Here is a 16,874-nt window from a genome sequence, read left to right on the forward strand (position 1 = left end):
CTGGGTACCAGGATGTACGGCGTAGGGCGGAGCAGATAGGGCCCAGCGCTGGAGCCCCATGAGCGGTCCTAGTCTCCTTTGGCTCTTGGCTTGCTCCTTGAAATGAAGCGAAGACCCACTGAGCACCCAGACTTCTCCATCCTATGGTGCAGACATCAGACTGTGAATTCTGTGTGTAGCCAGCATTGAGGCTGAGCTGCCCTTCTCTGAGTGCTAGAATACCTAGCGGGAGTCCCGCTAGCAGCTAGGAGTGTGGAGTGGGCACTCACAAACCCAGAGAAGAAAGGCTAGGCTTGGTGGAGAAACTGGAAGCAGGAGCCCAAGACTGGTGGATGTGACCGTGTGGGTGCGGGGCAGGGGGTGCGCAGGAAGGTGTTGAGGCTCGCTCCCGGGAATGGGCCCGGGAGGGAGGAGCAGGCAGCGCTTTGAACTTGCGCTCAGCCTCCAGAAGGAGGGCGGGGGAAGTCCAGGTGCCGGCCGGGCTGCTTTCACCTGCGGATCCTTGGCGCTTTGGGGGACGAGGCGCAAGGAAGACCTCCTGGGAATGCAGTGGAAATACCCACCTTGAAAGGCAAGGAGCGGGAACATAGCCCTGAGCGCCGGGTGTGGCGCTGCTCCCGCCCCCATCCCTACCCGCCTCACGCTGCAGCGCGCACCTGCTGCTGGTGCTGGTACTGGTGCCAGTGCCCATTCCAGGGCCTCCCCGACCTGTTGGTGCTCCCAGCATCTGAGCCATCAAGGTTCCTGCCCACAGGTTTCATCTAGAAGTCCCCACAAATGAGTTGGGAGTTTTCTATTGTTCTTCAAACTTTTATTATGGCAATCATTAATGAAGGCTGTGGATCTTGCTTGGAGATTTAGGGCTGGCAGAGCATGCTACAAGGGCCTGATGTTCGTTCATCATCACAAAGCAGCCGGGGAAATGAACTAGGAAAGTCGAAAGGGGGGCAGGAGATGTCGCTCAGTTGGTGGAGTGCTTACCTCAGCATACCTGAGGCCATGGTTTTGATAAACCCCATCCTACTTGGATGGGGAGTCAGAAAGGTTATAGCTAGTCCTGGGTCAGTCAGCTTATTCTACATAGCAAGTTCCAGGCCAGCCAGAGCTACATAACGAAAAGTAGAGGAAAATAATATAAGGAGCAAGAGTTTACACACCTTATAGTGCCACCATTTAAAAATGTTTTAAACGTGCACGTTTGTGTCAAACAATTACAAAGAAAATTCTATTCCGCATGAGCGCTGAGATTCCGATATGTAAGGCTGCCCCCACCCCATCAAACCGCCATGCTGGTTAACAAGACGTCTAAGAATTCCCGATGATTCAGGTTGCCTAGGTGTCCTCCTCTCTGCCTTTACCCAAAGGGTTTTCAACGCAGGCTCCACTCATTTCTTTTCCCTTGTCTTCATTTTAATCTCAAAGTAATTCATTCTCCTTATGCCCAATACACTGGCTCTTCAGAGAGCTATGGTTTGCAGTCTTTGATCATGTGACCTGTTCTCAGATCATCTGCCTGCTTCTTTAGAGTCATATGACTTGTGCTTCTGTCTCTCGTCTTCCTGACAACTGAGGGTTACTTAGGCGAACTGTCTTTGGCTGGTGAGCTTTATGGAGGAGGTTGGGTACCCCACATTGCGCCATCTCCAGCCATCCAGCTCTCCTGCTTCTTTGGAGGTGTTTAATAGGGTTTCTGAGTCTCTTTCCCAGATGGGCTGGTCCAGCGGGTTAGGACTGGAGTCCATGTGTCTGGGTTTTGCAAATCTGCCCCTTTGCTGGCTGTTTAAGTGTCTCACCTGCCTTCCTGGCCTCAGCAGTCAGCTGGGCAGTGCTCATCCTGGGCCCTCCAAAGGGCATGGGGAGGGAGGTGTGGGAAAAGGTGAGTTCTCATGGCTCTGGCTCAGCAGATCTGAATGTCTGGATCTGGGAGTTGGTAGTTCTTATAGATTATAACCACGCCTATAAACATCTGTATGCTCTCAACATCTAGCACACAGCTGGCCCAGTGTAATTGTCCCTGAAATGAAGATCTCCACCAGGCTGGTGGCCCTCAATGAGCCCCTAGAAAGATGGTTTCTGGTGTGAGCTTCCAGCCAATAAATAGCTCAGCTTTCTGCATTTGAAGACTCAGAGAAAGACTTCCCCAGGGTGTGCAGCAGTTGTGAGAAAAGTCCAGAGAGCCAGCAGGGTGTCTTCTGCTCTCAGCTTGTCATGGCAGTAGCCTGAGTGGGGAGGAAAGACTGGGGAGGTCAGTGGGAGCCTCTGGGTCCAGTCCAAGGGGGTCCTGGGCCCATTAGAAAAGCAGACTCTCCACTTAAGTAGTCACCGGTGAGGGAGGGAAGTTGTCCTCTGAAAAACCTCAACTTTTAGTGGAGAGAACGGCTCTGTAGACAGCTCAGTAGAGAATGTTCAAGATCTATCTTCTTCTGACAAGCTGAAGAGATGACCAGGAGGAACAGTTTCAATCCAGAGGGGATTTTTCTAACCTCAGATCTTGAGGGGTGACTAGGAGCTCACCGTGAGATGAATGGCCAGGGAAGCTGTTTTGTCTTTCACCAGAACTTGGCTTGAAGGGAAAGCTCTATGAGAACTGGGAATGGTTCTGACCTAGGAACCAGCTGTCTGCTTTCCCAGAACCATTAGCCAGGCCCTGCCAAGCCCTCACTTCACTGCACGTGGGAGACTGCCCTGCCGGAGAGGGTCAGCAGGGAGGAAGTGGTACGCCGCTCAAAGGAACCAATGAAGCACACTGGGCTTAAGGAACGTTTATAGTTCTGATTGGCAGGTCAGTAGGCAAAGAAATAAATGGCAGAGCCCGGAGAGAAAAGGATGTGACCTAATCAAGCTGAGCTTGAATTTCAAGCCGAAAGCACAGGCCAGCCAGCTCTCAGCCTCTCTCCCCTAGGCACTCCTGGCTTTTAGAATTCCTACCCCAAACGGGACTCCTCACACTTGGTCAACTACAGATTGCCTCTTCTGCGTAGAATGGGAGGCCCCATCCAATGTATACAGAGCAGGAGCTGTGCTGGTAACAGAAGGCGTTCCAGTGTGCTGACGGAGGCTCGGTGAGGCACAGAGGAGTTCTGTGAGGTACGAGGAGATGGGGCTCTGGCTCGAGGTTCAAAGGCCTGGACCATCCTCCTTTCACCTTGAACCAGTGAAGGACATTGGATGAGTTACATCACTTAAGGGGGGGGGGGGTGTGCACAGCTTCCCCTGAGAAAAAGAAGTTAATTGTCCCACCAACCTTTGGCTTTGACATTTTATGACTTGATGCTTTCATGAGTAGCCTCTCAGGCAGCTGGCTATGGGACCATTTACAGGAGGCTTCGAGTGGCTTTCCAGGGCCTCTTACATTCTGTCTCTCCTCCAGCAAGACATAGGCCAGCCAGGGACACTTTTCAGGCAGAAACTTCTGCTCAGCAAGCCTTTATTATTGATCAACCTTCACGCAGAAACCCCCGTTCTAACTAACCATCGCTTCAGGGAGGGTGGACATGCCCCCACTAGAAAAGACTAAATGCAGTCTAGCACAGTCATTTGCAACTGCAAGCAACCCAAGCAGGCCTTTGATCCTTGATCATCTTCCCTGTGAAACAGAGCCTGCCTAACTGTGGCCTCTGGGGCCACAAAGGCAAGGATCAGACCTGCTCAGTGGGGGTGGGGAAGGGAAGAACATGGGGACTCACTTGGGAACTGCTTGGTTAGAGGAAATGACTCAGTCCTTGCCCTAACCTCCTGGAAGCCCTGTCTCTGAGACAGCTGGCACTTCTCAGAGAGACCTTCTTGGGGTCTGAGGTGAGAGGCCCCTGACCTGGACCTGCTATCTGGATGTTCTGGGCTGAGTTTGCTTCTGGTAAGTCTTTCTAGAGAAGGTAGACTAGGCCAGGCTGCAGAAGCCCCTGTCTCCTTCTTTCTTGCCTTCCACTCTTTCCCCTTCCAATTCTCTGGATCTCTCCCTCTCTTCGTACAGTTAACTAATTCCCTTACATCCTCTTTAGGACCCATCAGCCTGCTTCATGCTCCAACCCCTAATTTAGCCAGGAGGGACAGTCCTTCCTCCGTTCTCCACTGTGATCAACTCCCCCTTCCTATGAAATGGGGTGGGGGTGGTGGCTCATGCTCAGGACACCTCAAAAAACAGGTTTCAACATTTCACAGGTTTCAACATTTTTCAGGCGGACTTGTCACACATCTTATCAGATCAGAGCCTTGCAAGCAAGCCCTCTTCGGCACAGAGTAGATGCCGGTACATTCCAGTCAGGCTGGGCTCCCTTTGGTGGAAAGGGTCCACCCAGCTTCTTAGATGGAGGCAGGATCGATACCACTTCCCTCTGATAGGGTCACCCCTAAGAGTGACCCCCGACTGCATGTTTCTTTCCATATCATCTTCTTCGTCCCATAGATGCCCAGAATCCCGTCTCTTTGGGGTCCCCAGCAAGTGCACTGCTTCCTATAAAGGTTCCACTGGGCCCTGAAAGGAGCTTCTAGAAGTATCGGGTGAAGATGAGTCTCTGGGGTTACTTCCAGAGTGTAGACAGTCTTTTGGCCAGCAGAGCCAGTAAGTTCTGTTGCTTGAGCTCCACCGGGACCTCAGGAAGAGAGGAAGAAGGTCACCCTGCCCTGCTCAATGGCTGCTTCCTTCCAGAAGGAATGGCTTTGACATTGGATTTCCCTCTTCACGCCTGAGAGTTTTGCCCCATGGTGTGGGTTGCCAGCCTGGTATCACCCTCCCTTCATGTTCTCCAAAAGACTCTGCTTCCCTGCTCCTGCCATGATAATGATAGCCTTGGCGACGTGGCGAAGACGAGCCAAAGCCCAGAGTCTCAGAGTTCAGTCTGAGAAGCACACCTGGAGGCTGGTCCCCAGGCCACAGAGAGCGGCTGAGAGGCCACCCTGGGGGCAAACTCCACTCTGTTTGTCAGAAAGGAGTCTCCACGGGAGGACCTGGCTGTGATGGCAAGAGCTCTCACCTAGGGAGGAAACAGACAAGGAACAGAGCAGAGGGAGAGATATTGTGATGGCTGACCACACGTGCAGGCTGTTTGCCTCTGTAAGTGCTGATGAAACGGGAGCCAGGAACACAGGCTTCAGCCCTAGCCGTGTGAGGTTTGGGCACACCATGCTGTTCCGGCGTCACTCCTCCCTGCCTGGTATATGATATCAACAGTCCCAACCTGAGATTTCCAGCTAGCTCAGCTTTCCCGGGGACCTTTTGGAATCTTCAGGTCTAGAGTGCCTTTCCACTGTACCTCCTGAGCAGCTATCCTCAAGAGGAAATGCCTGCCTTCTGGGTTCCTCTTTGGGCTCTGCACTTGGCCATGGTCTTCAGCTGTCACTGTCCCCAAGGGTTCCTTTTCCCATTGTTTCTAGCCTCTTACAGATGCCATCTCCATGGTCACCCTCGTTCAGACCTTCTACATCCCTTCTCTTTGTCCTTATCCACAGCCTTCTCTCTGTTCCCTGAAGCCTTCATCTTGCAATGGCCAGTGGGCCCATCCACCGCCATAGCCTGTTAGCCTCTCTGGCTCACCTGAGGCCAGCGACACCAAGGCCTCTGGTGGTATCGATGTGTTGCCAGGTCCTCGAATCTCCTTAGTGCCAACTGTCACACCAGCCTTCCATCTGTTTCCTAGCTTTTGATCTCTAGTGCTGCCCTTGTCCCATTGTAGGTGGGAGATAGATCAACAAACCAAAGTCCAGCTCTGGATGCTTCGAGCTCTGCCAGCTTGCCCAGAGTGGTATAAAACCTGGCAGGTGGGGCCCCTTGCCAGCCCCCCTCCTCCTGAATAGTCCAAGACGTCAGGTGAGTGATAAATGGTAACATGGGTACACCAGCTGTTGTCCCCAGCCTCCTAGTTCGAGGCTGCTCTCTGTTCCAGGTGCTTAAGTGAGCCCAGCTTTAATCACCAGGTGTGTAGCTGCTCCTGATCACAGCAGTGGGGACTTACTGGCCCCACCCTGGGAGACTCAGTGTTCTTCCCTATGCTATGGTAACGATGACTGAGGACATAAGTGACAAGTAGCCAAAGATCATCTCCTGCTCACGTGTGGCATCCACAGTACCCTGATCTGGTAGGTGCTTGAAGAGGGCTCGTTGGCCTGCCGTTGACAGATGTCTCCTGGCCTGGGTGCTCCTCCGTGGGGCTTCATTCATCTCTGTGTTCCTAGCACCTGGAGCTCTGCCAGGTTTGGAGTCATCTCTCAGTAAGCGATGTTGAGTGAGCAGTCGCTGAGTGACTGTGTTTACCAAGGAAGGACTTGAGCCCAGCTGCCGAGACCAAACCCTCCAGTTGCTTATCCTCGCAGGCCCAGACTCAGGCAAACTGGAAACTCAGCCCTGCCCTGGGCTCCACCCTTTTCCCTTCAGCCCCTGTAATGTGAGCTAAAGTTATCTCTGTTCCCGATGGATCCAGAAAGGCAGATAGATATAAGGGATGGAGAGAGGTCTGAGGACTTCCCATGACTGTGAAGGGCAGCATCTAGGTTCCCTTTGTGAACTGACAGCCATGGTGTCACTCGGAAACAGCCCCTTCTTGGTCATACGGTGCTGGGAAAGGTGTAGTTATGTGCAGAGGGCCCTGTGTGTTCCAGATCAGCATGGATTCTTAGGAAAGGTGGCGGCAGATGCATCATGGGATTTCTCCCTCCTTGCTCTTTATTGAAGCTTCCTGCCATGGTGCCAGGGCTCACACAGGGCCCGTAGAGACTCTAGAAGCTGAGAGAACCCTGGCCCACCAGACTCAGCTCCTTCCCAGTCCTGAGCTTTGTCCTCTCCCTTGTAATAATCAGCAGCTCTAATTTCCCTAAGTGGAACGGCGATACTTGGGTTCTTTTTGTCCATTTCTCATGATTTTCTTCTGGCTTCTAGAAGTTTCCATATTGCCCAGGAGGTAGAGTTCTACTGGACCAAAAGTGGGTTGGGCTTCTGTCTAGCATTGCCTAGAAGTCAGCAGACAGAATACCTGGTTCTGTGCCCTTATGGGGTTTTGGGAAACCCTCTACCTTCGTCTCCCTCCCAATGCCTGGGCATTTTATTTCATGAGAGCCTAGGCTTTTGGATCAGAATCTTGTGGTTATCTCTGAGATCAGGTGGGTGGCTACTTATCACTGTAAGAAAGAGAAGGGCAAAGAATCCGGTGCTCCCAAGAAGAGTAAGACTCATCCAAACTCATCCCAAGACTAATAGATGAGCCAGAGACCTTCTCCCTGTGCTGTGGCCTGGAAATACACTCTGTCCACTCTGCCAAGTCCCAGAGAAGCTTCTGAAAATGTGTCTTTATCACACCCTGGGATTCACAGGAAGGGACAGAGAAAGAGCTTGTTGGCATCGAGGCAGGGGTCGTGGCCATGGCTGCTGACCTTTCTAGGCAACTGAGCTTCCCCGTGACCCTAGCTCAGACCAGTGCCTTTCTGAAAGTTCTCTGAAATTAAGGGATTCAGAGCTGAAGAGATGGCTCAGCGGTTGGGGACACTGACTGCTTTTAAAGAGGACCCAGGTTCAAATCCCAGTGCCCACATGGCTCACAGCTGTCTGTAACTCCAAGACCTGACACTCTCACGTAGACATAGATGCAGGCAAAACACCAATGCACATAAAATAAAGGTAAATAAATAAAAACTTTTATAGAAAAAAAATTGAGGGATTCAGGTAGACTCGGTCCTGGTCATTTCAGCTATTACTAATTGTATAAATCAGTGCATTAGGTAAGTTCCAATGTCAGGCAACTACCACTATTATTTCTAGAACATTCTCTTCATCCTAAACAGTCATTACTGTGGAGTATGAGCCTACGCCGAGACTGCTGGATCCTGTGGTATATAACAAATTCTCTTTTTAAATGTTGTATATAGAGGAAAAGGAGGGAGTTTGTGCTTGCATCCGTTTCCAAACAAAAATAGTTCACCATTAAGGCAGCCTGAACTTGGTGACACCCCCACCAGCATTCACCATCTCCCTAAGCTCTAAGAGCCTGTTGGGAAGCTCAAAACTTAAAAGCAAACAAAACAAGCTAGGCTGGGATACAGAGAAGGCTCCCTGGTAGGATGAGCCTGGTGTAAGCAGACAGAGCCAGCCTGATCTCAGCAGGGACTCAGTCATGCAGAGGGATGGCAGAGTCTGTGGGTCTCTAAGGCTCCAGGACACCTCTTTGTAAGTCCCTGCAGCAGCTAAGCTGCCCTGAGTTCTCTGACTAGAGATGCTGGGGCTAGAGATGCTGGTAGACTGCCTTCTCAGCAGGCACAAAGGCCTGAGTTTGTTCCCCAGTACTGATTTAAATACCATAAAATCGTGAGAAATGGACAAAAAGAACCCAAGTATTGCCTTTCCACTTAGGGAAGTTGGTACTAAACTGGATGTGGTGGCCCGTGCCAACAATCCTGGCACTCAGGTAGAGCCAGGAGGCTCAGAAATTCAAGATCATCCTTGGCTACGTAGGGAGTTCAAAGCCAGCCTGGGATACATGAAATCCTGTTTCTAAAACAAAAACAAAACAAAAAAAGTCTGTATTTCATGAAAAGTCTTATATATGTATATATACTTCTACATTTGAATGAAGTACTAACAAGCCACGTATGCATTCTTTCGGAACTGCTGCAGATCTTTTCTCCATTTTCCTTCTAATTAATTACATCTGTAAGTAAAAAAATATGAATCAACCCATTGGAATGGTTATGTCGAGGTTGGATGAGCACATCTGCAGTCCTGGTACTCAGGTGTCTGAGACAGGAGGATTGCAAAGCCAAGGCCCGCATGAACCACAGACTATGGCCATGTCTCAGAGCAACAATATCTTGGGCTGTAGTAGCTCAGCAGTAGAGCCCTTGCCTTAGCATGGGTAAGGTCCCAGGCTCCCTCTGCAGCCAGGAAAACTGTCTGATCTTGTCACCATGCACACCCACCCACAGCCCTTTGCAGAACAGGTGACAAAGAACTGGGTGTCAGTGGGAAGCTGACAGGGCCATGGGGATGTTTACAGTCTGGCCTAATTGGACAGTGGCATTGGTCGCTATCATCAGCCTAAGCCTTCCTGACATCTATGGCTCATCCACCTGGCTGCTTGCGTCTGCCTGGGCCTGGATGGTAGGTGGTTGGGATGAAGACGAGCTGTCCCTGGGGCTGAAGACAACAGAACCTTGGGTAGAGCAGGGCAAGTCGGGGACAGAAGCTGGGTATAAATAGTCCCTGCCCAGCTGGGCAGGCCTGGCAAGCCCTCCGTCCTCCCCCTCACCAGCTGCCAGTGCCAGCCATGCCCCGACCTCCTTTGGGAGCCTGGTCACCATCTCAGATCCTCACTGGAGGAAGTCCCTCAGCGGAACTGAGGAGTCTTGTCCTGTGTGTGGGCGAGACCTCCGGCTGCCCGAGTGGGGGCATCAGGCAGGCTCTTCGGGGTGTCCTCTATTTTCTTAACTGGAAGGCCAAGTGTGCTGGTGTATGTGTGTGAAAAATCAATAGCTATTCCTCTTTGTGTGTGTGTGTGTCATGCTGCAAACAAATGAGCCAGCCTTCTGTGGTGAGAAGGGGAGAAGAGGGTACGGGGACACTAGCAAAGGTTACTTCTAGCTTGGGAGCTCACAGAAGTCTTTAGAAGTGATTCAGGGAAAGTTTGACTTGGGTATGGGCTGCAGAGAGGCACTCAAGGAGAGGGCTCAGCATGCGTGAAGGGTGTGAAGCTGTTTCAGCTGGCCTCAAGGCAAATCTAATCAAAGCCTCTCACAGTGGGGAGATGGAGAAGATCAGGAGCCTCTCCTGTTGACTCTCCCAGGGGCACAAGCTCTTCTGTAACGGGGACAAGAAGTGGGTTACACTGATATGTCTGCAGCAATGGAATGTCAGCCATGGTGTGTGGGCACGGCTCAGGGCCGGCAGGGCATGTCAGGGGGGACAGCTGTCCTGCAGAAGTCAATCCCAAGGCCATAGCCTCAAGGCTGTCCATAGATCTGAGCCCTGTCCCCAGAGGCCCTAGCTAATTACCACAGGATATCCAGATAGAGCTTGTTGAGACCTCTGACCGGAGCATCCTGGAAACCCTCCCATGCCCCTTGGTCAGTTTGAACATGCATCCAAGTCACACATGGCTTTGCTACGCTCAGCCTGTCAGTCACAGAGGGATTTGCTTGGCCAGCCCTGTCAGGACTGCTGGTGAAGAGACTCTGCCGTGTCTTGGAGCCTTCCTCCTCGTGCTTGATGGGAAGTGGCTTTAGAAATTCTGATGTGCTGTATCAAGTCAGGGAACTGAGGCTCCGGGAAATGAGGTTGGCGACCCGGCAGGGACCAAGTCCTGAGAGCATGGAACCTGAGGTGGCTGCCATTGCTTGAGGGATCCTGATGTGCATGGCACTGAGCTGTACATGTTTACTCTTCCCGCAAGCTCTGTCTCACAGTGGAAGAAAGTGTGGTGTGGAGAAGTTAAGGAAATCGCTTGGATTGGCAGCTTGAGGCAGGCAGAGCCCGATGTGAGCTGGGGTGAAGAGACAGGCTTGGAAGGAGGAGGGAACCTAACTCTGGGTGACAAGTGTCTACACTGAAGCCCTTGCTGGGGTTTCCTTTCTAGTGTCAGTAGGGCTTAGGGATGAGTGGCAGGCCAGGGCTAAGTGCTGGCTTAGTGTGTGAGAATGAGCTTGATCAACAACACTGCAGAGAAAGGGCCTGGTTGGGGGCAGGGGTCTGTAGGGAAGGAAGAGAAAAGACAAAAGACATGCCAAGAGGGAGGCTCAACTCTGGCACTTTACGACCCACAGGTCCAGGCAGCTTACTTAGCTCCCTTGCCTCTGTTTCCCCGTCTGTGAAATGGGATGATATTGATGATGACACTCTCTTTACCTCATAGACTGGTTGCGAGGATTAAATCAGTTAAAGACGTAAACATTTCAAACTGTGCCCAGCTCAGGTCAGATATACATCCATGTTAGGTGTTTTTGCGGGGCTCCCCTATGCCTTTATGTGCTGTGTGGCTTCAGGCGCTAGGCTCACCATTGTTTCTCACTCAAACGTCAGCCCACCAGCGGGTAGGCAGGCCAGGCCTGAAGCCACCCAGCTCCCTAGGGACCCAGACAAGCATTGCCCACGAAGCAGAGGGAAGGCTTGCCTGGGAGCCAGGTAGTCTAGTTTCTAACAGCAGATAGAAACTCTATAATCTGGGCAGCTAGTAAAGCCCCCACTGTGTGCTGGGTTGTTATCAAGCAACTCAAGGAAGTTAGTGAAGAGTTGGTAGTGAGCCGTGATGGTGTGACACTAATGCTTCAGTGGTCACCTCATTCTTTTTCTCTCACTCTTGGCCAGTCCCAACAGGAGACAGTCTCTTGTAGCCCAGGCTAGCTTGCACCTCCTGACCCTCTTGCTTCTGGCTCCCAAGTGTTCAGGGATTACTACCCACCTTCCTAGCTTTCCCTTGTCAAAAGGGCCCAGGGCTCTGGTTGGGGAGAGCTCAGTGGGAGATCAGTTGTCTGGCAAGCTTGAGGCTTTGAGAGGTGGGGTTGGGGACTCTAAGCTCAGGACAAGGTTCTTCAAGGCCACCAATTCAAACCCCCAGTTCTGCCTACTCGCACTCTCTCTTCCCAGTGGGGAAACCTGGACTTCATCCCCTGACAGCTGAGGCCAGAGGCTGCTGGAAGTGGTGCTGCTGTGTGCCATGTTTTGCTGGAGCCTCTGAGCAGAGCAACCGAGGCTCTGGGTGTTGAGTGTGGGGGAAGGGTGTTGGGAGGCAGCTCACAGCATACTCTGATTAGACTCTGATGAGCCATATACCTGTTCCCAAGAAGCCTAGGGCAAGCTAGTTTGTTCTGGAAACCCAGATTCCTCATCAGGGGACAGAGATGATCAAAAGCTGATCAAGTCTGTTACATCCAAAGTTCTAAGCAACTACAGAGTCCCTCAATGGCCGCGTTCGGTTCACCCATGCCAACGAAGCTTTTGTGTCTCTTCTGACCTACCCCAGAGTTTGCCCCTGGCCCTCTTTCCAAGGCTCCTGCATCCAGGACTTGACCTTAGCTAGTGCCTAGGTCTCCTTCTTCCAGGACACTCTGCCCTTTATTATGAGCCTGGAAGAGGGAAGGAAAAGGTAGAGTTTCTGGTAGTGCCTTGCTTTTTCTACAGTAGTTAACCCTTTCCCCCCCGAGTGTACTTACCGGCGCTGTAAAATCCCAAGGGTTGAAATGTAAGAGGTACAATAATGGGGTGGCTTGACTGAAGTGAGAAGGTTGGGGGGATGCCTGCTGAGAGTTTCCTTTTGCTCTTGAGTTAAACTAGTCATCAAACGGAGCCTCTGTCGCTAGTGAGAGGGGAGGTGGCACTCTAGAAACTTCTAGGGAACTATAAAGATGGTGGCGGAGGCCCTTGTAGACAGAGCACTTGATGCCATCAGAGACAAACAGGCTCTTGGTGTCCTCTGTACTCTTGGGGAAGAGGCTAAGAGGGCTTTGTGGGGAGAGAGAGAGAGAGGGGGGAGAGAGAGAGAGAGAGAGAGAGAGAGAGAGAGAGAGAGAGAACACTGTGCTAAGACTTATGCTCCCCCCCCCCCCCCAAGATGGAGCTGTGATCACAATGGCCTCTGCTTCCTTTGTCCTTTATATTTGGATTCCTTCCCATGAATGGCTGTTAGTCTCCACATGACCCACGAATCCTGGAGTCCCTGGGAGATTGCTCTGCAGGAGCCCTGCCATCTCTACCAGGGCACCGGGGCCCAGGCACTGGGCAGAACTTGATTCCTGCTCCAATTCTTCATTTCCAACCCAGGGTTATTTTTGTGGCACAGTACAGACCTACACAGTGCCCCCTCCCCCAGAGGCTCTGCTGCTCCACATGCCCATGTCAGAGGGACACTGCTTGAACCGGTGCCGTGCCCTTTGTGGGACACCGTGTCCCCAAGGAAAGTCAGAAAGCAGCACACAAGGTGCCAGGCTTCTCAGAGCCACGGATCATCCCTCCCCCACCCCAGCCCATCCTCTGGGAAGAAGTGACATCCATACTAGGCCACGTGTTCTGTGTCTACAGTGCCATCTCCATTGTCTGCCTGCAGGTCCCTGGCCCTGGGCCAGCAGTACACATCTCTGGCCTCCCAGCCTCTGCTCTGCGGCTCCATCCCAGGCCTGGTCCCCAAGCAACTGCGCTTCTGCCGCAATTACATCGAGATCATGCCCAGCGTAGCAGAAGGTGTGAAGCTGGGCATCCAGGAGTGCCAGCATCAGTTCCGGGGCCGCCGGTGGAACTGTACCACCATAGATGACAGCCTGGCCATCTTTGGGCCTGTCTTGGACAAAGGTACTTGCCTGAGACTCGGTGGGAGGTGGCTGGGAGACTGGGGGTGGTGGGAAGGGTTCTGGGACCCTGTCCCCTTCCTCCCACTGTGGGAAACCCTGAGTCCAAGTTCTCCCTAGGAGGGTAATAAAGCTGGTGGAAAGTGGGTGGGGTCCATCTCTGGACAGGACAGGCTGTGTCCACATCGGCTACATCTTTTCTAGTGCTACAGGGGGGTGGGTAGCCCTGAGGTGCCCCAGTGTCCTGAGATTGGAGGGCAGGCACCAAGGAGCCCGGAGCCTTCCTTCCCGGATGACACAGTGGGGGCCCAGTCTTTGATGTAGACATGTGTGACATTTCCCTTATGCTGTGTTAAGTGCTATGCAAATACAGCTTGGGGGTGGGGGTGGGATGGTGCCAGGCCTAGGTGTTGTGCCATGGAAAAAGTCTCTATGCTCTGTCAAAGCTGTCTGGTGCTGGTAGCACTACATGACCCCCGAGGGTCCCCTGAGAGTTCCTGTTGGTTCCCATAGCCTGAAAGCAAGACGCGTCCATTAACCCTGATGTCCTGTGGATCACGCTCGGTGATCTGGAAGTCTGACCAGCTGTGACCCTAGTGGATGAAAGCCGGCTTTTGACTTTGCACATGGGGCATAGGAGAGGGTTGAATGGGGTAACTGCTCCTAAGAAGGGGACTTTGGCTCTAGAACCTCTCCTGTCCAGGAATTTAACGGCCTTAGCTGGGCTGGCCTCGACTGGAGTTTTGCCAGCCGATGGGGGCGAGCCTGCTCTGAGAAGGTTCGTAAAAGCTGCATTCACAGCCAAAAGGGAGGAGTCCGAGAGCTAGCGGGAGGGTGGGCGCAGAGTTTGGGAGAGGGGAGCTATCCCCCCTCCTTTGGAGAAAGCCCTCTCCCCCTTTACCTGTGCTTCAAGTGCAAAGTGTCTGTACAACCTACAGGCAGAAAACGCAGGCTATTGTCGTGGGACAGGAGGGCAATTAGCAAATCAATGGATGATGATTCTGTTTACGCTTCTAATACCAAAGCTAATTATTCCTTGTTTACATAAAAGGTTTGGCCTCTAATTGGGGCCAAGTGGCGGCGGCGGCTGGCTTTTCAAAACTGATCTCGCCCGCCTGTTGGTCTCACCGCCTTCCGGCGCCCCACCTCAGTCCAGGTAGCGTTTAATCAAACTGCCAGGCGTCCCGACGCCTCCCCCAAAGCAACACTGGCCTTCTGATCACTCCTCCCACCCAGGATAGTGTCCATCGAGACCTTTCAGCATGATACCCGCTCGCAGTGGGTCTGATGTTTAGATTCGCAGCAGTGGGTTGTGCCACATGCCTCCGTCCCACAGCAAGAGGGCAGTTTGTGTCCCAGTGTGCAAGGAAATATGGGGCTGAGACAGTGGGATTTGATGAAGGCAGTGGGGTGAGGTTCCAGGAAGATGTACCCGCGTCCCGGTACCCTGTGGGCAGGCGGTGGGTCCTGGCCACTTTTGCGCACGTCCTAGCAGGTGCGGGGTGGGCGGCCGGAAGGCGCAAGGCCGCGGTCCTCCGCGGCTCCCGAGGGTTCGAGCGCCGCCCCCCGCCGCGCGCCCGCTGCGGTCGCCGCGCAATTCACACGCCCTCTGGCCGCCGCCTCCCGGGGATCGCGCTGCCCGGCGCCGGGGCTGGGGGCGCGGCCCGGCCGCGGGAGCCGCCCGTTGCTACGCGGTGGCGGCCGGCCCGGCGGCCCGGGCCCGGCGGCCGCATTATGCGGGTAATGCGGTGTGACACCGCGCGAACAAAGGCGGATTGAGCGGCGCAGCGGGTCCCGCCGGACGGGGACCGGCACAGCGGGGCTGGCAGCGCCGCTCCCAGGCTAATCCCCGCCCCGCCCCCGCCACCCCCACTGCCCCGGCGCTGGGAACTGAGCGTGGCGGGGCCGGGTCGCCGGAAGCCAGGGGCGCCCTCCCCTGGGGCGAGAGGGCCGGGAGGCCTGGATCACCGCCGTGCGCAGTCCCCCCCGGCTTGGCTGGACTGCTGAGCCAGCTCTCGCTCCGCGCTCCCCGCCGGGCTGCGGGAAAAGTGGGACGCGCCCCTGCTGTGCAGGTGGCGCACGAGGGCTTCGTGTCTGCAAAGGCTGCTGTGGCTCTGAGTATCTGGTTCCCTGCATATTCAGCACGGGCCACGACCTAGGAAAGGAGATCCGGCTCTGACCACCTGTGCAGTATAGCACGACCCGCTCTGGGAACCTATAAAAAGAGATGGCCCGGGCCGTTGGCCTCGCCCGGCCCTGTCTGTAAAATAGGGTTTAGAACATTGTAGGGAATAAAGCACAGGAAAGACAGATCTGCGCGTATGCAGTACTCAGGGAGTGGCTCTCATTGTAACAAGGCTGGTGATGCCCGCTGAGACTCTCATCTCTGAACCCTGGGCCTGAGGCCGAGAAACTGCCTTGTCTCGACCCTCGTGGCTTCGTAGGAGGAGGGCAAGAAATGGGCAGCCATGGCTGAAGATGCTGCACCTACTTTACAGAGTGTACTGTGAGGCACAGATGAGAAATCTGCCTACGGGGAACTGAGGTTCGAGTGGAACGAGTGGATTAGTAGGTTTTAGGCTGCAGGTTCCAGTCTCCAGAATGGAGGACTCAGAACTGTTAGGAGGAGTGTTTCTGAATGTGCAAGGTTGGAGGCCAAGAGCCCAAGGACAGGGCGTGGCCAACCTAACTCTTCAGAGAGCATTCCGGTCCCACCATAGACCCCTCCATCTTAGTAGCCCTGCAGCTCTGAACTCAGCTTGCCCATCCACAAAGAGAATACTAACTAGGGTCTGAACTCTTTAGAGCAACAGGAGGGCACCTGGCTCTCTTCCCCCAATGACTGGTGAGCCTTTGCGCTCTTCCCCAGCCCTCAGGGCAAGGCTGTGTATGTACCCTAAGGCTCCAGGCTGAACATCTTCTCACACCATCCCTCTGCAGCCACCCGTGAATCGGCCTTCGTGCATGCCATCGCCTCGGCTGGTGTCGCCTTCGCAGTCACACGCTCCTGCGCTGAGGGAACCTCCACCATCTGCGGCTGTGACTCACATCATAAGGGGCCACCTGGAGAAGGCTGGAAGTGGGGCGGCTGCAGCGAGGACGCCGACTTCGGGGTGCTGGTGTCCCGGGAATTTGCGGATGCGCGGGAGAACAGGCCAGATGCCCGCTCAGCTATGAACAAGCACAACAATGAAGCAGGCCGAACGGTGAGACAGCGACCCACAACTCGGGGGCGGGAGGCACTCCCTGGACCCCTGCCTTCACGGCCAGGTTCCCATCCACACCCCATAGTAACCCCCTGACCACCCTCCTTCCTCTCTTCCAGCTGTCCTTTGAATAGGTTTTTTAAAGTATATTTACTCATTCTCAGTGTGTGTATTCCATGTTGTGTATGTGGAAGTCAGAAGGCAACCTGTAGTGGTCAGTTCTTCCCACCATGTAGGTTTCCAAACTTGAATCATGCTTGATGCTGTTCCTGGATCTTTTGAGAAATCTGCCAAGGAGTGCAGTATGGCTGCCCCATAGGAACAACACCCATAGGCTACACTGGTTGGCAGGCTGTGCCTGTGTACGTCTGTGATGTGGTTGTGGGTTGGGGACTGACTCTGAATCCAAAGTAGGGT

The 16,874-nt window shown here is 53.7% G+C and overlaps 1 protein-coding gene across 2 annotated transcripts in view; it reads left to right on the top strand.

Annotated features, from left to right (window-relative positions):
* Positions 1-16,874, top strand: part of Wnt3 (wingless-type MMTV integration site family, member 3) — a 43,847-nt gene that overhangs the window by 20,962 nt on the left and 6,011 nt on the right. Inside the window, exons 2-3 of one of the 2 annotated variants that reach the window (NM_009521.2) lie at positions 13,014-13,255; positions 16,192-16,457. In NM_009521.2, coding sequence (NP_033547.1) covers positions 13,014-13,255; positions 16,192-16,457 — 508 coding nt within the window. Of the gene's footprint in view, positions 1-13,013; positions 13,256-15,802; positions 16,097-16,191; positions 16,458-16,874 lie in introns of those variants that run through there. The other variant, XM_006533168.1, reaches the window with a different exon arrangement.

This window comes from Mus musculus, chromosome 11 (assembly GCF_000001635.26).
Source record: "Mus musculus strain C57BL/6J chromosome 11, GRCm38.p6 C57BL/6J".
Classification (NCBI taxonomy): Eukaryota; Metazoa; Chordata; class Mammalia; order Rodentia; family Muridae; genus Mus; species Mus musculus.